At 45.6% G+C, this 21302-nt stretch overlaps 1 protein-coding gene across 1 annotated transcript in view; it reads right to left on the bottom strand.

Annotated features, from left to right (window-relative positions):
• The window catches only part of PLCH1 (phospholipase C eta 1), an 83641-nt gene extending 64350 nt beyond the window's left edge, over window positions 1–19291 (bottom strand). The window contains exons 1-2 of the mRNA XM_075033177.1: window positions 19229–19291; window positions 4707–4824 (exon numbers count right to left, since the gene is read on the bottom strand). Coding sequence (XP_074889278.1) covers window positions 4707–4785 — 79 coding nt within the window. The 5' untranslated portion in view covers window positions 4786–4824; window positions 19229–19291. The remainder of the gene's footprint in view (window positions 1–4706; window positions 4825–19228) is intronic.
• Between the last annotated feature and the right edge of the window lie 2011 nt (window positions 19292–21302).

Below are 21302 nucleotides of genomic sequence, written 5' to 3' on the forward strand. Positions count from 1 at the left end.
TTTTCCAAAACTTACCAATCTCCACCTCAAAGTACATTAGTTTCTCCTGTGTCTATTTATATACTCATGGACAATTTTCAATTTGCTCTTGTGCCAACTTTCCCCATCAGTTCAAATAAGCCTTTTCTTCCCTGAGCTCTCCCTTCGCAATGCATTCATAATCAGCAGTCACATCCCCTCTCAATCTTTGATTTTCCAAGCTAACAAACCAGACTCATCTCATCTCCACTTCTGTAGTCCTTTTCTCTGCCTGTTCCCAAGCTCCCCTTGCTCAAGTACTGCCGACCAGAACTGCATTAGGCTGGGCCTCACAGCACTAACACCTTCATCTTAATACACGACACTCAAAATTGCATCTGCCTTCAACAAATGCATCACACAAGCAAGGGACTGTCCTCCTGTTGCCCTGTCTTATATGCTTTGTCCTACATCACCTCCTCGCTTGCAGCTGATGGTCTCCCACATTGGAGCAGAAGCATTCGCTGCTTGTCTTCCAAGTGAGGTTTTGACATTCACACAGAAGCACCACACACTCCAACAGGTTATACCTGCAGGGCTGCAGTCTCATTTGGGTGTTTCTGCTCTAAGTTGGGGTTTTGTTTTTTTTTTCCTTTGGTTGGTTTTTTGGGGGGTTGTTTTGGCGGTTTGGAGGGTTTTTTTGTTGTTGGTTGGTTTGGGGTTTTGGGCTGGGTGTTGGGTTTTTGGGGAGGTTTTTTTTCTGTTTGTTGGGGGGGGTCTGTTGTTTGTTTGTTTTACCACAAAACAAGATGTTTAAACTACTCCAAATAAACACAGAGCTTCAGCATTCTTATTTACGCTGTCCACAAGAGTTTCTTGCATTTAAACACCTCAGCTGGAGGTAAACAAATGGAATACCATCTATTTAGGTTCTTAAAGCAACACAGGTCCCAGAAGAGTACAAAAGAAACACTAGAGATGAACACAGTTGAGCAGCAAAGTTCATACTGTGTGCCTCTGTAGACAATTCCAGTCCTGAAGTCTCTATGGAGAAAGATGTTCCCATGCTTTTTAAGAACCCCAACTGATGCAATGGGATATTTTTATCTGGCTGGCTTGCACCTGAGGTGTAACAGTTCTTCCAGATTACAGGTTCAATTACAGAAAATAACCGTGCCGCTGTAACATAACCTTCCAGACAAGCCTGATACAACTGAATTAGTCCATTGCTCTGAACGAAAGAGTGCAGTTTAGATAATATAAACAAGACTGAATTAACGTGACATCCTACCAATAGTGGCCAAGTCCCTATTAACGCAGATCTGGAAAGAGGTGGAGAGGCCAGAAGATAAAATTAGAAACTAAGAGAGACAATTAATTACAATTATGGAAACACAATGTAAACAAAAGGTTTGTATTTCTGAGAGAACTTAAGAAGAAAAGATAATTGGCGTTAAGTAACTGAGTCTAGTAAGTACGAACAGCTACTTTCAGAACTGCTGGGACAAAATCAGCCATTTGCTAAACATGTCACAGCTTCTTTCTGTTTAATGATTACAGAATATTAGCATTCATAAATGCAGAAATATAAGCTAATCAATGGCTCTGTGTGCTTTCTCCCTGATGAGCCATGCTTTCAATATCAGAATATGAAACTATAATAGTAATAACTACAAAAAAATCATGAAAACACTGTGTAAATTAGATTGAATAGACACTAGACCTGGACACATACAACAAAAACACTGAAATGTCAGCAAATCACAAGGGGTTGGATCGCAGTACCTTCCCTGCTAACAGACAGTACCCTTCCCACATAGAGTTCATATTAGATTTTCTTTCCTAATTTCCCAACGGTGTAAAAAAGTTTTAAACAATTACAATTTCCTTATGTCTACTGGAGAAAATATGGTCTCAAACACAGGTAAGTTCCAATTTAGCTGCTTGGCATTCGCTTAGTCACGCAAAGCCCAAAGTTCACTGCTCAGTCCAAGTTGCTAAGGAGGATGGGTCAATCTTAACTGCAAGGCTGCCATCAGGAACGGGGGCAAGCAGCCAGCCCACTCACGCCCACCCATCCCACTGGCCTTTGTCAGGACCTACAGGATCAGAAGGCTCACTGGCAAAAAGCAAATCTCTAAAAAGCTTCATCAACCCTTTTATCTATCAGTGAGCCTTTTATCAGCACAATCCCATAGGAAACCAACTTCTCTCAAGCATCAGGAGCAACATGCTAATTCCTGAGGACATGCACACGTCTCCTTACATCATGCTGTTGGGAACTGCCACCTCTGTCACTGTCCAGCGGGGACTTCAGCTCCCTCCATATACTCAGAGTGAAAGTAACTGTCACTGCAGTGTCTTGCCTAGGTTGAAGAGACAAATGGGAAGCCCTGAAGGATTCTGTTAGGAAAAATAATTAATCCTGTCTGGTCATGAATGAAAGACAAATAAATTAAGCCATAGAATCTTTCTGGTCTAGAATTCCTGCTAATTACGTCTTCTACTTTAGACAATTATCACTTTGCAGACCCATCACTCAATAGCTGTTCATGGATTACTGGACTTTGTGCTAATGGATCATTATCCAGCCTTCATGCCATTAGCAGAATAAAGACATTGTCCTGCTCTACAATAAAATACCACCTCAAGTCACACAGTATGGACCAGACTTTTCTTTCACTTTGTCTGGAATAGCAAAACTGCAAATACACATCCAAAACTGTAGCTGTTCCAGTTACACACTCATGATAGAGTGCAGACTGTTGCCTGGAGAGAAGTGTGATTAATGGGCATTTACCAAAACACTGCAATAGTGCTCAGACTCGAAAAAGTGGGACCTGGGAGACAACTCTCTCCTTTCACAATGTCAGAGAGAACTCAGAAGGAACATGATCCCACTAAAATCAGTGAGACCACAGGAGTGGCCTGATAAATCCCAGGAACGAATCTCAGTTTCATTTGAGAAGCAGAACAGTTGTGCCTGGAGATGACAGGTTCACCAATGACGGATTTGTGAACCATCTTCCCTGTAACGCATGCCCCAAATGTAGCACACAGATGAATTAATACGACAATGGTGCTGTCAGACTGACTTACAGAAAAGTTACTAACATTCTTCTGGTGTCCCAAATAGAACTAGCAGTGCCTATGGGCAAGAAAAAAAGCACTACAGAGGAAAATGGTGTTATCTCTGAATAGGCATTTGTTAAGACAATGTACAAATTGGCACATGCTTAATTCTCCTACTAAATCATTAGCTTCATCAACGGCGACATAACCACAGTGACAAAAATGCAGATACAGTTTGGTTTACAGTGGGTTGCATCATAATTCTATGCGCTGCAAACTTCCTGAGCTTCCTGACAAACACACAGTGAAAATGGAGATGCAGGTTCCTAGGGAAAAAAGTTTACCTTTGCTTTTCAAAAAAATGAGTATTTCTATCTTTAATTTATAGGTATTCCACACTACTGTTATTAATAGTGCCATAAATCTGCCCTAAAGTGACAGTTTTTAATCACCGACCTCAAAGGGAATAAGAAATACAAAATTTGCGCTTCTCGGAAACAGCATTAGCAAGTCACTCCCCCAGTAGGACAGGTAGGGGTCCAGCTGTCTTATTAGACTAGACCTGCAGAAGTCTGTTCCAGGCAGGGAGGGCTTGTGAGTCCTGGTGGTCCCTTACCCACTGCAGGAGCACGGGCTGGGCTCAGCACTGTTCCTTAGCATGTGCCCAAGGGTAAAGCTACCCAGCAAAGGGAAAGAAACCTGCATGGGGAATGCATGTGCTCTCTAGTTAGGTTGATATATCAAGTTTTAAAGCATACAAAAAGAGGTCCTGAAAAGGAAGTCTTTTATATCAAAATGTCTTCAGAGTATTTCCCAACTTTGCTATTGGAAGGATACTTCAACAACTGAATGATCACAGCATGTAATCTGTAATGGCAAGAGACTAGGATGCGAGGGGTTGATAGGGAACTAGAGATGACTATTAGGCAACTATTTTGCGCAAACGTCTGATCAATACTTGGAAGCCAAGCCCTTCCTGACACATTCAATTCCTTCTTACTAGGAGCACAAAGGATGCATACCCACAGATTTCACCGAAGCACTTCTAGAAATGCCTCAGGAGGAAACGTTTAAGTGTAAGGCAGCGCCAGACCACGTGAACACAATTAATCCATTTCGCTCCAGAACACAATCGCCGTCTACACCCAAGGCAACTCTACCCACTGCCCATGCTCCAACTGCCGCTCTTCTCCAGGCTTTAACGCTTTAGTTAGAGCTGGAGCTAAATTTCCCAGCCCGGAGGACCTGCCTGTCGGTGGCCTCACCCAGAGGGGAAGGGAGGAAGCGCAGCCCTAAACCAAACGGTGGGGAGGAGCAGGAAGGGGGGGGGGGGGGAGCCCGGCGCCCAGCCCCGGCAGCGAGGCGGGGGGGCGGCGGTCCCGGAGCGCCCCCTGGCGCGCCCGCGCGGCGGCGGCCAGCCCGCGTCCGTGCCCCCCCCGCCCCGCACTAAGGCGGCGGTGGGGGGGTGCGGCAGTCCCGGGGACCCCCCTTTGCACCCAGTTTGGGGCGCAGCACGGTAAAGGGACGGCGGAAGCGAGGCTGGTGCAGCACCCATTGCTAATTGACCCCGAGGGGAGCGTTACCAACAAGAGACACATACGCCGCTCGGAAATTTAACTGGCATCTGGCAGTAGGAAATGCCAGAAGCCAAAAATATAAGATAACTTGTAACTTACCATGAAATACACCGTTGTCCACTAAGAAGTGCCTGCAGTACTGCAGACAGCTTTTCTTATCCAGACTCCAGTAACTCATTGTAAGATGACCTTCTGCTCACCATCAAAGGCAGCGACCCTACAAAGTGAAACAGAATATGGATAATTATGAGTTAATTTACAAGAAATGCGTAACTACTGTAAGCACTACAAGAGTATTTATTTGTGCCCTTTATGCAAAATAGTTCATTGGCTTTCTACAAAGCATTAAAACAAGAGTAGTCCTTCACTCTCCAGACATGCCCATCTCCAAGGATGTACAGGCAAAGGGTGCAGGTGGATTGCTTGGACGGAGCTAGAGACGGACTGTCACCGAGGCTTACAACTACCGAGCTGAAGGCTGCTGAAGCGAGCCCACCCTACCCGGCAGTCACTGCACCCACGACGGGTGCCTGTTGTTACAGGCAACCCCCACAGCCCCTGCAGGCTATTGCGGGGGCCATGGAGAGATGATCAATTTAATCTATTTAACGATGCTGTCCCATATTTAACAAGCTACGGACACATCAGACAACACCACAAAACTATAAATCGTCCCCAAGGGAAGGTTATTTAAAAAAAAAAAAAGTGAATCAAAGGTAATTTCCTCCTGATCTTGAGACCACAGAGCAGCGTTATGTGGATGCAGAGCCCCCTGAGCACTCCCCCTGCACCAGCACACCCTGCTCTCGGCAGGCATTCACCTGTGGGAGCTCAAGACAAACTCTCCCGAGGACAGGCAGTTTGAGCAGCACCTTTGAGGAGGAGCACTTAGGTCAGCTACGCAAAATGCGTGTCCTCCAGCCCTAAGGGATCCCAGCTTCGCACAGGGAAGAGATGATCTCAACTCAGAGCACCAATGCTACCCAGTGCTGAAGCGCAGGATGAATTGTCAGTCTGCTTTACCATCTTTTCTGCTTCGCCTACCTCCGTTACACCCCCAATTACACAGCTAACCACCAACGGGACCAAACAGAACGAGTGGGAGCAACACCCTTCCCGGCAAATGCCACCAGCCGAGGATACCCCAGAGCACAACCAGAACACCTGGGAGCCTGAACACTCCCCCTCGATGGCTGCCTGAAACAAGCATCCTCATCAGCAGGCAGAAGCCCACACTGCTGCACAGGAGGAAAATTGGGATTCACCTCTGAACCACTGCACTCTTTTCAGGGGCAGACTGCAGAGAACTTCCCCTGAGACAACAGCAGCCAGGCAGCAACCCTTCCTTGCACAGGTCCATGCTGGCCCCTGCCTTCCCTGCTCGCTCGCCTGCCAGAGCTGAGGCTCCCAGCACTGTCACAGGGTAAGTTCTGCCTTTAATGCTAGCAGCACCAGAGACAAGCCCATCAACGTATTCACGGGTAATTTGCCACAGATGCTGTCACCAATAAGTGCTGGGAGCGGAGAGCAGTCTTTTTGGAAACAGGCCCCAGAGCTCTGCTAGGCCAAGCCCCTGACCGCCAATTTTTCTTGGATCCAGCCAATAATATTTATAAACCAGTTAAAATGGAAATGCACAGCAAGTCAGTGCAAAACAAAGACCAGCCAAGTGAGGGGAACGCGAGTGGCTGAAGCCAATCGCTGACAATGAGGTGAGAAACAACCCCCCTTCAGCCCCGGGAGTGTTTCCATCACAGCCACTGGCTGTTCCACTGCTGCAATCCGGGACAATGGGAACAATCGGAACAATTATTTTCAGAGACCTAAACAGTAGAAGTTAACTCATTAATAAGCTGGTGGTTATAACTCAAGACAAGGCTGTATTTGTTTGAGTCATTTCACTGAACTTTCATTCAAAGAATTTCAGCCTTTTGTTTTGCAAGTTGGACCTTGCAAAAATCCATCCCACCCAGCAGGACTTACTATGCAGTTATGGTTACAGCCAAACAAACGAGCATTTCATATTTCTTTGATATTCGTTGCTGGAAAAAAACCCAAACAAAAACCAAAAAAACAACAGACTCCTTGATCTCCTGTTCTGACACCAAATCCTTTCACCGGATCCTCCTTCTCCCTTTGCTATTTTATCAAGTTCAAGACTCTCATTTCAGCAATCCAGATACCCCTTCCTGTTACAAGCCCACTTTGGTCTCCCATTTTACCACCCTCCCACCTTCACTCTGGTCAACCCAGCTGGTTTCTCGCCCACACTTGGCACAAACAACTCCAACTGTCTTTATCCAAGCAAACCACTAGCAGGATGTAAGGACACTGCTGTTCAAGCCTCCTCATAAAACTGCCAGGGGGGCTTAGTAACAAATTCCCCCTCAAGTGAAATACCAGCACGCTGTAAATGCCTGGACTGCAGCTCTGCTGAGGAACACAGATCCATTTTGCTCAACTGATTTCAAAACAAAAAGGAACACAAGTAATCTTAAATCATAGCCAACCGGACTCGTATTACCCTTAATGACCAATTCAGCTACAATTATTTCCTGGGACCTAAACGCTGTACTCAGCTATAAGGGAACAGAAGAACCTGGAGAACTTTTCCCCTTCCCCTTGCATCGGTGCAATGAATGCTGTCTCCTGCAGCAGTGAAGGTGAAGCAGCTGATCGTGAAGAGCCCAGAAATATCTGCTATTTCTGGTCCACGCGGAAACAACCCCAGTCCCACCTCTATTGCAGTCCCCTGCAACAGCTGAGCAGACCTCCTCTCCCCCACCACTTCTGTCAGTCACCCCTCAACTGATTCACCTCACAAATCCAGGAAAAAAGGCAGGCTGTTTCTGGAGGGCTGAATGAGCTCAGAGGAGGTTCAACAGCATTGGTACTGTGAAGGTCCAGCAGTATCCCGCAACCTGGAGGCAAGGCAGAGGAGACCCAGCTTCCCCCTCTCCTGCCAGTGAGCTGTTGGATCAGATGGGCACTCATGGCCAGGGGTGCTCCACTCTGCAAGGTGGCAAGGTTTTCTTCTGCAGGAGAAGCAGCTAGCATTGGGGCTGAAGCCAAAAACTTGGTGAAAAAGTGTCAAGTGATGTTTATGTTTACTTGTACTGTTGATCAGAGACTGATAGGCAAATACTAAAAATCTGATATCTACAATGGTTCTGTTGCAGGTTTGTGAGGAGGCTGTTGCTGCAGATGTCAGATTTGTCTCTCCACTGTTGTCTGTGTGAGGAGAAGAGATGGTCTGAATGATCCACTGCAGGTGTGAGCCAAAAATGCCTGTTTCTGTTTTGCTCTATCTTAAAACTATCACAGTCTCCATTACAGTATGTGTTTTGGGTATGGCCCATGTATTGTTTACACTAAAGGCATATTTTACTAATATTTGGAACACCAAGCGGTAATACCCACTACCTCTGCCAGACTTCGTCTTCTACATTTCTTGGACTTTTGCCCTTGCCAGCCATGAGCTTTCATTATAGCTTGCCATAACTAGGGCCACTCTTCTAGCGTTAATTAGTAAGGCACAAGCTGTTAGTTACTTTTAAAGTGTAGGAACAATTCTACCATCATGGTCCAGCCTACTGCCAGGCTTTTTGCTTTAAGCTATAAAAATACAAGTGGCACCATGTTTTAATTAAGAAAATCATATCAAATATTCATCACTAAGAATTTACACAAAGTAAAAAGAGATCTTATCTCCTGCTCAGCTCCCACATAGAACTCATATCATAGGGGAGATTTATAGGGGAAATGTTGCTATCAATATATATATGCAGTGCCTCTGAAAGAAAGCCTTCAGCCCACTCCCCTCCCTTCCATGGTTCATGCCAATACAATACTCCTTTGTTCTTGCACAAAGGGTTCTCCCACACCATGGTGGCCCCTTAGAACAAAGGTTCTCCCTGGCACGTCAGGGATGAAGGCAGAATCCCAAAGTGGCTGCATGAGCTGATACAAATATCCTGTAAGAAAACCTTCCTAAGACATACCAGCAGTTATTTGGATGGCCCTCAAAGTTATTTGCTTTCTCTGTTACAGAGCTCTGGGAAAGCCCAGCCAAGATCATGCCTTACTGTATTGTACAAAAAACAAAACAAAACAAAAAAAAACCAACAAAAAAAACCAAACAAAAAACCAACCAACCACACACTTTGGAACAAATACCATCATTTCAAATGAACATGCATTTAGGAACTTAGCTGTGCACAAATTTGCACCATTTCAACAACAATAACATAGTAGAAAAAAGAACATCCTGTTTACATCATAGACCAGAATGTTATACAGGCTATACCTGTACAACTTATTTTATACTTGTAGAATAAGCTATACAAGTAAAAAGTGCCAATAAGCATATAATTACCTTTAAATAGGAAAGGACTGTACCACCAAAACTATTTTGCAAAAAGTTACCTAAATCGTGAACAGATACAAATCTGAGTTCAAAATTAGTTTGTGTAGTTACTTGATAACGCAACCAATTCAGAAAGAGAGTTGAAAACACTCCTAACTTTTCCGCTCTGCAGGTTTCTCAGCTTAGGGGTATCACTCTTTCACAACAGGCAAAATTCCTGCAGGTTCAGCCCTGAGTCCAGCACATTCATTCCAAGAGGTAAAGCAATTAGTGCTTCACTACCTAAGCAAAGAGATGTTACTCCAGAGTGTCAAGAACCCTTCTACTTTATATCTGGATAAATTGTATTAACATGTAAGTTGAGCAAAGGAGTCCATTACATGGGTCTGCAGAAACACAGGAACTTGAAGGAACTGTATCTTCTATTTTAGCTGATTAATTTCCATTAAACATGTGTCAGCTCTGTTATTTTAGTACTTTGAGTACTGTGTTCCGTAAGAGACTTCCAAAGAGGAGAGCTATGATTAGTTCTACTGAACTGTACTTTACAAAAGAGTTATTAATGGAAGTAAACCGATTTTGCTTAAAGAAGTTTGATACAAAAAACTAAGTAAAACTTATGTATTCATGTGTGTATGCATGCATATATATACATCTATCTGTGTAGATATAGATGGATGAGATGAACAAATACGATTTTTTTTGTTATCAAGATAGTGGGTAAACTCACAAGGAAAGTTTTGTTATATGCATTCTTTAGGAAATTATTTTATTATAAAAGTTGTAGAGAGGAACGTATAAGATATTTCTGAATTTAGCAGAGGATACCTATGCTCTGCCTAGGTTGTGATAGATGCTTGTTATTACAAGAGGCTTAACACCAAGAACATAACACCTGACACCCCCGGTCTCACTTTTCCCCTGTTGCAAAGAAAAAACCCACGCTTTACCCAGTCGTGCAGAGAAATGGGATGCCCATTCCAGGGAATCATAATGCATTATACCAGCAGCTGGAGGGTGAGCAGCACTTGAACAAAACATGTTCTCAGCTCAGGCTGACTGTTATGGTTAGCACTGAACTATTTTAGAAAGTAGCAGCATAATCTAAATATTTATCTGCACTATTTAACATTTAACCTGGACACTGTGCAGGTCCCAAATGTGAAGAGGGTATTAAGCACATATCCATTTAGCACCAGACAGGAACTTGTTTGAGTCCAGTGCACAGCTCTCTTGAGAATGCTCAGACTAATTGGTAGTTAAGTGTGCAGTATACAGGGTGGAGAGATTGCTAATCTCACTTTTTCTCAGCTGCCTGCTCCCCTCCTTGTTTCTGAAGCACTTCAACAGATAACAGTATTAGGTCAATCAGATACTATGAATCGATCCTAGTAACAGGACAGATACTGCAGTTCACCAGCTCTTCCCTCAGACAAAACCACCGCTCCAGTTTCAGAGCTCCCTGTTCCAGTATCTACCCAGTGAACACATTTTGAAAGTATGATTTATAAAAAGTGTATTCCTCTCCTTAGCACAAAATGGTGTATGGTAAAACCAAATATTTTGTAAAAAGTTCTACCAAAGTTTTTTGGTTTTTTTGTTTCGGGGTTTTTTTTTGGGGGGGGGGTGGGGGGGTGGGGTGGGTGTTGTGTTTTTGTTTTTTTTTTTTTTTAAAGAAGCACATGTGCCTGGCAATTCTGTTTTCAAAAGAAAAGAAAGTCCAGAAAACACTGAATATTCAGAAGGCTCCAGATTTTGGAAGCTTGCACCTGTTTCAGATACCGGTTAATGATCAATTTTACAGCAAAAAACAGTTCAGAGATACTGGACACTACAACTGACATAAAGGAAAAGTAAAATAAAGAAAAAAAAATAGGTTGGAAATGAGACAAGCAACACAGAGTCAAGCAAAGGACACACTAAGTGTGTGACTGGAAATAATACTGTATTAGCTCCAGATATGGCCAGAGAGCACTCTTATAAGCATTAGAGACATCTGTATGGGAGGGCAGAAAGACCATCTGGCTGGCACTAAGTAGCAGGAATACACTGTCCAGAGAAACACTGGTCTTTAATCTGGCAGCTGTGATTGTGGTGAGGGCACTCAGAATCTCTGCTGACCGCCATCATGTGCATCCAGTTAGCTTCCAGTTATTGCAAACACAAAAAATAAATACCAAATCACAGTACAAATACTACTTTGAACTTTTCTTGGAGAATACTGAGGTAGTATTCAAAAGCTAAGCAATTTAGCTTCACAACAGATCTACATGTCTTATTAGACCAGAGGTAGGTTAACCGATTTACCTTAAGTTTGAGACTAAGCAAAAGGTTCACTTACACACCTCAGGAACAGAATAAGGACTGCCCAGACGGTATCGTTGGTCTTTCTGTACAACCTCTTTGACAAAGAAATGTTCCAGGTCAACCTCTACATCATTCCTAGAGGTGCCATCAGCACTCAGCAGCTTGGCAAACACATTGCAGTGAAAATCAGAGAAGAGGAGACACTTACCCTAGCATGTCTTCTCAATAGACCAAGGGCTCAGCCCTCAGTTATGCTAATATTACAGAATAACAGATATTGAAGAGAGACAGTGAAGTCATTTGCAATTCTGTTTACACCACAACATGCAACCAGGAAAATTTATGCTCTCACCAACTTTCTTTCCCTGGAGCATGTTAAAATATGCTGCAGGATTTCTCCTAGGTCACTTTATCAGTAGTCACCAACAGGAACTTCTTTCCAGGCTTTATACATTAGAAAAAGAGCTGCTGTTTCCAGTCCATGTTCTTACTTTCTAAAGAAAGTATCAACAAACCTTCTGGTGGAACAACCTTCAAGCTTTCAGAGACCAGCTGCTGCACAACATGGACTGTATTTTTTTAAAACAGTATCCACAAAACAAAGTAGCCACTGGATGAAAAGCTTAGCCATAGTTAGACCTGAAATCCAAATCTGAAGAGATTATAGAATCCTAATATGACAATATTTCACGGGGCAAACACCCATCTGCAGTCTTGGGCTTCTTACTTCACTAAGCCACTAACAGTCACCCAAATATTGCTAAGCATTTAAGCTGGTCTGAATTCATGCAGATTTAGATTTAACTGTCACATAAACCCAGGCTCTAAGGGTTCCACACATCATCTGTGCAAATCTCCACTTTAATCAGCATCAAATATCAACATTCACTCAAAATAACTTGCATAAATGATGCTAAAGTTACATGTATAGGAGCCATGCAGAATAGGCAAGGCACCTCAGCTGCATCAGGTGAAAGATCCATACTGCTGATACAAAAAGACATTTTTGCCCAGAAATTGATGTCACTCTCATAACTTAAAAAACAAAGTTTCACCTACCTATGGTGTAAACTATTCATAAATGTACAGATACTTTCCAGAAGTTAAAGTATCTCGTATTAAAAAAAAAAACTTAAAAAATACCCCCAAAGTTACACTCCCTTTTCAACAGCAAGTATTTATCCATAAATATCACTAGCATGAAAAAATATTATTAATAATACTTGGTAATAGAAAGGAAAAACATCCAGTATCTGATCCTTTTCTTATTTCTCTAGGAACTGGTCTGGAAGAATAAAATCAGAGATCTTTCTTTGGTTTATTTTTCTGCCAGATCAGTTCCCTAATCTAACATGCCATGAGGCCACAAGAACAGCTGTGCTGGCACAACGCTGGCAGTAAAGGTGTCAGAGTGTGCAAGCCAGCACAGTAGCAAAGAAAAATTTCCTGTGGATTTTGCTGGATTTCTAAGAAACTCTTAGAAGTCAGAGTTGTCTATTCAAAGGGGGAAGGTCACAAGAGAGTTTGGATTTGGGATACAGATGTTAACACTTGCATATTCTTTAGACAGATGAGGTTTCCTAAAAATCCAGATTTTTTTTTTTAACCTGGTATTTTGGCTACTCCCCCATTACAGCATTAAACACTAATCTTAATCACACATTGTTCACCAGATAAAGACAGACTCTGATATCAGTTCACTTGTTTAAGTGTTTGAAAAAGGTGCTTCTAAATTTTTTTCATTATACAGCAACTAATGATCTACATCAGCAAGCCAGAAATAGCAGTATCATCACTGACATTGCTACGGCCACATCAGAGCACAGCTTTCTCCATTGTCTCCTACAGCAGTTCGGTCTCTCATCCCAGTACCAATGGTCTGCTGGGGACACCCAGGAAACTACCCAGCTTTACTTGGCCAGTGCCATGGCGTAAAAAGCAGACAGCGGTGACTGCACATCTCCCTCCTGATGGCACTAGTGGTATGTGAGGTTCAGCCTAACCCTAACTGCATCTAACCTGGATCATGCTAGAGGACTAGTGCCCACAATTTGCTCCATAAACTACCCTTTCCCTTTCCAGGAGAGGAAATGATAGGCTTCACTGCACAGCACCATATGTGGTGTCTGACCAACAAGTTGCCCAGCACCCATTCCTTGCCCATGGAGCCCACCCAGTGCAGGCAGGAGGCCAGTCAAGCTGTGTTAGCCTCTATAATGGACAACTTTCTTATCTGTCCTACCCACAGCTAACAAACAGCAAACCTTAATCTTCCTGTAGCTGTTAATTCTGACAGTGCTTTTGTTTCAAGTCGTTTCTCTGTTCTTTCTGGGAAGTCATGAAAAGCATGTGTCAGCACAACTTGCTGCTGAGGAAGGCATTAGAAAGGATTTGAACTGACTCCCCATGGCAACAGACCCTGAAAGGGAATTAGCATTTGCTCCCCATTCCTCAAGAAGCCTAAATGGAATTTGTTTTTCTCCTATTTAAGGAATTATTTCCAGAAGGCAGCATGCTGCTGCCTCTATCGCTCAGTGGGCACAGCTTCAGAAGACACCTACCTTGCACACCCTGTGTTCAGTGTAACAGTCATCCCACCAGACATGGAACTAATGAAGATGAGTAAGTGTGCATGAATGTTTTCCTTACACAGCTTTCCAGTACTCTGCACACCTTTCTGCTGCTTTTGCCAGCTCCCTGTACACCAAGTCATTAATCCAAATCATTTTTTGGTTTTGCTGCACAAAGATTTTCGAACTCTAGATGTTGAACACAAGAGTCTTTCTACACTGGAAACTTTAATCTACAGAGAGACAACTCACTTCACCACATTGACAATGCTATCTTTTCATGCATCATCAACAACACATCTTCAGATTCTATTATACGCTTTGAGATTCTTTTACATTTTCTCCAATTTCTTCTATAAACACCACCACTCACTTCAAAGTAGGCAGAGGAACACATAGCAAGCCCAGAACTGTCAGGTCCAAGAGCCATCCACCCCAGTATGAATGGTCCCAAACTCAGGGGAACTGATCAATCTCAGAGGCAGTTTGTGAACTCCCAGAGATTCCTAGCTCATGTCTCAATTCTTCAGGTAAAAACTGCAAGGGGGGGGGGGGGGGGGGAATAAATCCAACTTTACCTCCCATGCTGGAAATAATAAATTTCCACAGACTCCAATGAATTACACTACTGCATGTGGCCAAGAAAATAAACTCCCATTCAGACTACTCAGTCCAGTGGTGCTGATGCTGACCAGGTGAACTATTGACCACTGGTCTCCCAAGAACATATTGAGTACTGCTTTTAGCTGAAGCTCTGGTTAGCACTGCTTCGCCACATGCATCTCTGCCTGGGGTGTGAAACGTAAAAGGCAAGTGAAGGGAGTATAAGTTCTCTGAGAGATTCAACAGAGAGAGAGAAATTCACTGAACAGCTGCTAATAAAACACCTTTAAGACCTTCTGAAAATACCCAGCACAGACTTTAAGACCTTTTCCCAACAGCAAAATGATGCTTTAAAGACAGGAAGACATGATAATGAACATGAAGTGTGAGCTTACTGTGTTCTTACCTATCATAATTTTAGAAAATAACAAATCTCTTAGAAATTATTTCTCTCCCATAGGTCATTTCACAGCTTTAAGAAGGACCTTTTCTTCCTCAACACGTTAGCAGAAACATACCTTGTAAAAAGCAGGTGGTATGGAGCATACTACATCCCACCTGAAAGTATCCATCTCTCAATAGGCATAAATATTTAATAACTTGGACAAGTCATTTTCAGACACACTGTAATACATGAGACCCTGTTCTTTGAAATAGGCAACACTGCTATTGCACTAGCTGAAGCACCTATTGCTGAACTTACAGCTATTGCTCTAACTATGAAACCCTGGATGTTGCTCTGCTGTAACATAGAACAATTCAAACAACATGATAAAACATGAAGATAAAAATAAGATGCCTGGAAAGGGCTTGTGCCAACACAGCCAGCCACGCGCATGGATGATCTGCATCTTGTATGATATTTGGCTACTCGTTGATTGATATGCAGTCCTCCAAAGAGCAGACATTTCATACAACAAGACCCTTTGTGTACGTCATCAGTTGACACAGTTGGTAATTGCCAATATTCTTCCATTTTTTCTTGTAGGGATGCTACCAAGTTCACTGCCAACCAATGTGTCAATCGCCCACGGCTGGACCTAAGACCAAGCAAAGAATATGGGAAACACATTGATATGAGGCTCAGCAATGCCCATTTTTGGCCCATGCAGTTACAGTTGACACATCATCCCGTACTCCATCTCAGTGACACACTTGGTCATGCTCTGTGTGCATGGGTATGTGAACTTTGCATCAGTTCCAATAAATCAAGTCTGTAATGGAGCAAGAACTGCTTTATACACCAGCTTGTCTCTACTTGAAATTTCTTGCAAGCAACCTTGAGTTATTTCAAGTTGAAGAGACTCACATGGACATCTCTTGCCGAGAATGATATGCTGCTTTAATGCACATGGCCAAATGCCCTTGAAGCAGTTTTGCATTGTTCACCAGTGGACCTGAGCCTCCGCAGGGGTACACTGCATCCCCAGCATCATGTCCCTGGCTTTTTCTAGCACTGCAGCAGATGTCTGCTCCAAACCGCTGCCAGCAGCTCTGCCCGCCTCTCCCTTCCACTCCTTTTCACTCACACTGCCCTTGTAAGAACCTTAGTAAGTGCCTATCCACAGTAGCAGATATTTCCTCACCTTCTGGATCTCCCAACCTGCCTTTCCATCTCTCAAATGCATGGTCCACATCACTCTCAGCTACCCAGGTACAACTAGATAGTCCTTCTGCAATGCCAGATGACCAGCAAAAGGCTCCGTGAGTCAGGAAAGCAGATGGCAAGCTCAGATCTCTGGAGTAATGATAATGCCCTCAGTGTCCATGGAGACTGAAACAAGAAAGCCACCTCTGTTACAGAAAACAATTCCAGTTTCCTAAAATAAACAAGAAAGGGGGAGGAAAAAAAAAGAAAGAAAAAAAAAAAAGAGTACGCACACCTGCCTCCTGGCCATTAGATCAGTCTGCACTAACATTGGCCAACCTCAGCAGTACTCCAGTGGAAGCACCTTCTGCTTACGGACTTGGAAGCAAAGACAAATTTATCCCTAGCGTAGTCCAGACCCAGTGGTTCAAACCAATTAATCTCTGGAGCATTGCTCAGCCCTGCTCCACCACCCGGAGGAGCCGCACTTTGCTGATTAGTGGCTTTAACACCCTTCCAGTACAACAGCCATGGTGATTGCTCAGAACATGCTCTGCGTCTTACTACGCCAAGAGGAAAACACCGTAATAACTGTGTTTCTAAAGCACCTTCACTTCAACACATTCAAGTAAATTAGACGCACTAACAAAAGAAGTTTCTGTAAGACCCTACAAGACAATTATGCACAGCAGTCTTAGGTCCTCTGGAGACACAGACAGGAAAAACTGTCCTATTGGAGACAATACAGGATGTCTCTAACAGACCTGGAAACAGACCTCTGATGTTGTAATTTGGAGTGTTTGTGATATTTTTTTTAACATTCAGACTTCTTTAAACTTATTAAGAAAAACCAAAGCAAACATAGGAAAAAACAAACAAAAAAAAATCCACCACACTACCCTGTGTAGCTGTGGCCCTGGCTTTGCCATCTAGGTTATCAACTGAAATTGAATTGGATCTTGGGTGACACCTTAAAAAAAGAAAATCCTTATTCAGATTTCATTAAAGGAAAACCATTCTATTTATAGAAAGATTACTTTGTAGAGCCAACAGAAATACACAGCTTCAGAATTAAAACCTTTCCCAGCAATAAGGGGAAGCTAAATACTGAATAGAGGAGTAATTTTCATTCTGTGTGTTGATGCTTATCAGAAAACTGTTTTACTGCCACGGGTATTTCTTGACAGTGTTTTAAATTACAGGTCAACTCATGCAAAACTGGGATCTGTTAATAGCGGGTGGCCTCTCCTTTGCTTTTACAGAGTGAAAATTTTATTCTCCTTTATAAATACCGGCGATTTTGATCAAAGTCATCATGGGACACCCGCCTCAAAGGGTGAAAGGACAGAAGCATTAAATCAATTCCCTAGGCAACCTCCCAAGCTGAGCCAGTATTGTTAAAATAATGAGTTGTGCACCACTTGATCCAAAACCACCAGCTGATCCCCATTTTTATAGACAATAGGTAGCACAAAACCACAAAGCGTCTGCAACCAGTCAGATCATTTTTCACAAATCATGCATCTTCAACTGATAAAACATAACATTTTTTCTGTAACAGCCTACTGGCATTTTTAAACCTAGAAAAAGCATCCTTCAAAGTTGTTGTTTTTTTTTTTAAAAAAGTAGTGTTCTCAAACTTATTCCAGGGAGCTAACGTTTAAAGAAACAGGAAGATTTTTAACAGCATGCATGCACTCTGCTGTCTCTCACCTCCCCAAAAGTCTGCATTTTCTTTCCATATACCATCTTATCTTTAACTTAGGTGTCTCATTGCAGGGTTGAATTCTGTCTGTCTTTTCAGTAATGTTACATGCAGGTATTGTTTCACATTTCAGAACAACAAACACCTTAAGTTTTCTTTCTCTTCCTCTAAGTTTTGTAACATACAGGCCAGAAGCCCCAAGGACAAGTAAATCAGGAGAGTCCACTAAAAACAGGCAAACATTGTGCTTTATAACTTAGGAGTTAAAGCACACTCTAAACAAAGAGCCTATGACTAGTTCATCAGATAAGGCTTGTATCTTTCTCCCTGGAATTTAATAGCACTTCTTCTAAAAACAGTTATTGGTCAGCTAGAGCTGAAGTTCCCAGAATTATACAGTTGCTTAATTACAACAAAACGTGTATGGCAGATAATTCCCAGCTCATTGTACTTTCTTTTTGCTTGAAAAATGGTTTATCGAGTACACTATCAGCCCTCAAATGAGGTATTTTTAGGACAGACTCAATCCAGCAAGAGGCTTGACTCTTCTCAGCTCCCACCTATTCCAGCACCTTACAGGGTCAGGACCAAGTGTGCTCCGTAAGCGTTGCACCCTGCAACGCTCTCCGGGTGACGTCCTCCACTCCTCTCAGTGGGGTCAAGATTTTATGTTAAGCCTCATTTAACACGGTCTGGCCTAAGTCTAAGGCATACCAAACAGCCGCAGTTTTCTCTGTGTTTAACTCATCACCGAACCTGGTGCTGCAACTGTTCTGACACAGCCTTGCAGCAGAACCTCCCACGCCACGTGGCAAAAGTAGGTTTTACCCCCAAGAGAGGGGGCAAAGAGCCCAAAAGATGACTGGAAGTTTATCCGGCATGATTCATTATTTAACCAACAGAACAAACACGGCCGACGCAACGGCTGGAGCGGCTCCTTGTGACTCCGGCCGACACCCGCTACACCTCGGGGCCCCAGGGAAGAGCCCTTGGTACCAGCAGCACTGCGGGCGCAGGCTTTTCCCTCGGGGACCCCACGGTGCTCCCGAGGATGCCCCGGGGGCGGCTGCGCCTCCACAGCTCCAGGGGACGGAAAGGTGGCGGTTTCTTTAGAAAGCGAGTACAACCAGCGTCCCGTGAGATACACAGCGTCCCACCGACCACAACAACGTTTTATCCGTGAGGTGAAAAACAAACAAAACCAAAAAGTTGCACCTTGTAAACCCTCATCTTAACTTTCGGCTCCAAACGCCGGGAAAAGCCAGCGTTAACTCCCCAAACGAAAGCCCAGCGGAGGTTCCCAGAGGGGCGGGAAGTCCGCGCCCGCCTGGGGACAGCTCCGTCCCGCCGCAGGGAGCCCCCGCGGGGGCCGCACCACAACCGCCGCCCAGCCCGCCCGCCCGCCCGCCCGCCCGCACCTCAGGGGCCGGGGCGTCCCGGCAGGGCAGCGTCCCGCCCGGGGCCCATCCCGTCCCCACTCACCGCGGAGGCGCCGAGTTCGGCTTCGGCTTCGGCTCCGGTCCCGTCCCGCACCGCCGCCGCCTCAACCTGCTCTCCCGTTCAAACGCACGGCGCTGCCGCCCGCCCCGCCCCGGCCCGGCCCGCCCCTCCGGCGAGGAGCGTAGGAGAAACCCGGAGCGGCACCGTAGCCGGAGCGGAGCGCTCTCCCGCCCGCCAGCGGAGCGCCGGCGGCGGCCGAGGTCGGCGATCCAGCCCCGGTGTTGCTGCGGCCCCGCGCCCGCTCCTATTCAACCTGCTCCATTGTGTGTCCGCTGCGAGTCGGCGGGGCGCCGCGCCCGCCCCTCAGCGCTACCCCGCCTCACGGCTAGCCGCGGGGCCCTTTCCCTAACCGTCCCGGAGCGCCTTCCCACGGCGGGACTCACAGAGTTCCTCGACTCGAACCGAACCGGGGCAAGCGGTCCGGGCTGAGGCGGAGCCGCCGTCCGGCGGGAACTGAGGGAGCGTAGGCGGCCTCTCAGAGCGGCCCCTCAGGCTCACCTTCGCCCCGCCGGCGGCGGGTGCCATGGAGACGAGCGAGGCGGGACGGTCCCGCCGCCTCAGGGCGCCCCGGGACGGCGGCAACCGCCGCACCTGCCGCGGGGCGGGGCGGGGCGGCACCGCCTTTCCTCACAGCCTCTCCTCACAGCCTTTCCTCACAGTCTCTCCGCAGCGCCTTTCCTCACGGTCTCTCCGCAGCGCCTTTCCTCACGGTCTCTCCGCAGCGCCTTTCCTCACGGTCTCTCCGCAGCGCCTTTCCTCACAGCCTCTCCGCACCGCCTTTCCTCACAGCCTGTCCTCACAGCCTCTCCGCAGCGCCTTTCCTCACAGCCTCTCCGCACCGCCTCTCCTCACAGGCTCTCCGCACCGCCTTTCCTCACAGTCTCTCTTCATCGCCTCCGCCGGCGGGACGACGGAGCAGCCCCGGGGAGGCACCCACCGCCCCCGGGAGCCGGAGAGAGCGTTCAGGGACCTTCCCCGCAGCACGGGCGGGATCCCCCGGGGAAGGGAGGGAAATCGTCGGGTTTGACTGACTTTTTTTTTTTTTTCTTTAAATATCTACGGTGAACTTCGAGGGCTGTTCACCTGCCTTGGTTAATGGAACCTAACGGCAGAGAAGCGATTACTGGTACTTACACAGCCTTGATTTCCCTGGCGTACGGTGTACCAACGGCCACTGAAACCTCTGGGCTTCCTCCTGGCGTGAGGGAATGCGCCGCTGGTGGAGGAGGTCAAGTCTAAAACTCTGCTTTCGGAGTTCTAACTTCAGATATCTGATAGTCCCGTGGGTGACTGAGGAGCGTTTTGGAGGGAACCAGCAGGTGTGAGCTCTGACGGACCGGGAGAGGAGCGGGAATACTGCAACGAAGAGGAGGTGTAGCCTGGGGAAGGTGACTGCGCTGTCTCTCCTGTCCCTTGGCGGGGGGAAGCCATCCCAGGCACCCATCGCCGTGCGGCAGCGAGGCCTCGCTCCACGCACGGGGCCAAGCTGCTTTGTTAGCCTGTCAGGAAAGGACGCTAACGAACGGCACCGTGCCCACCGCTTTTGGGTGGGCTCCGAAAAAGGCTGGTAATGTTTATGACAACCATTTGCCTTACATGCTGCACCGGCAGCAAAAGGCCTGTGCAAAGCTGAAGATATTTTTCTTAGTGGGCCATTTGGAGGCCTCACCTCTCACCCCCTATGATCTTTTTAAGATGTTTTATTGCTCGCCGTGCATTCAGAGTTGCAGGGCCAAGGCAAGAGAGATAAACCGCTTCATTCTTGTCCTTATGCTCATTCCCAGTCACACACGAACTGCTCCCTCTGCTTGGAAATACTCTTGCCTGTATTGCAGCTGGGGCTAAAGGAACAGGATAGTGCTCCTCAGAGGCAGCGCAGGGTGTTTTTAGATAATAAAGTGCTTTTTCTCCCCTGACCTCCCAGCCCATTCCTCAACTCTGTTCTGCAGAGCTATTTGTTTCTACTCCTGTTACCGCTTTTTCAATAGACAGGCCTCCCACAGAGACAGGATCTGCAACCTCTCAAGCCTTGCACAGATGGAAAGCACAGCTTTGA

This window comes from Buteo buteo, chromosome 7 (genome assembly GCF_964188355.1).
Source record: "Buteo buteo chromosome 7, bButBut1.hap1.1, whole genome shotgun sequence".
NCBI lineage: Eukaryota > Metazoa > Chordata > Aves > Accipitriformes > Accipitridae > Buteo > Buteo buteo.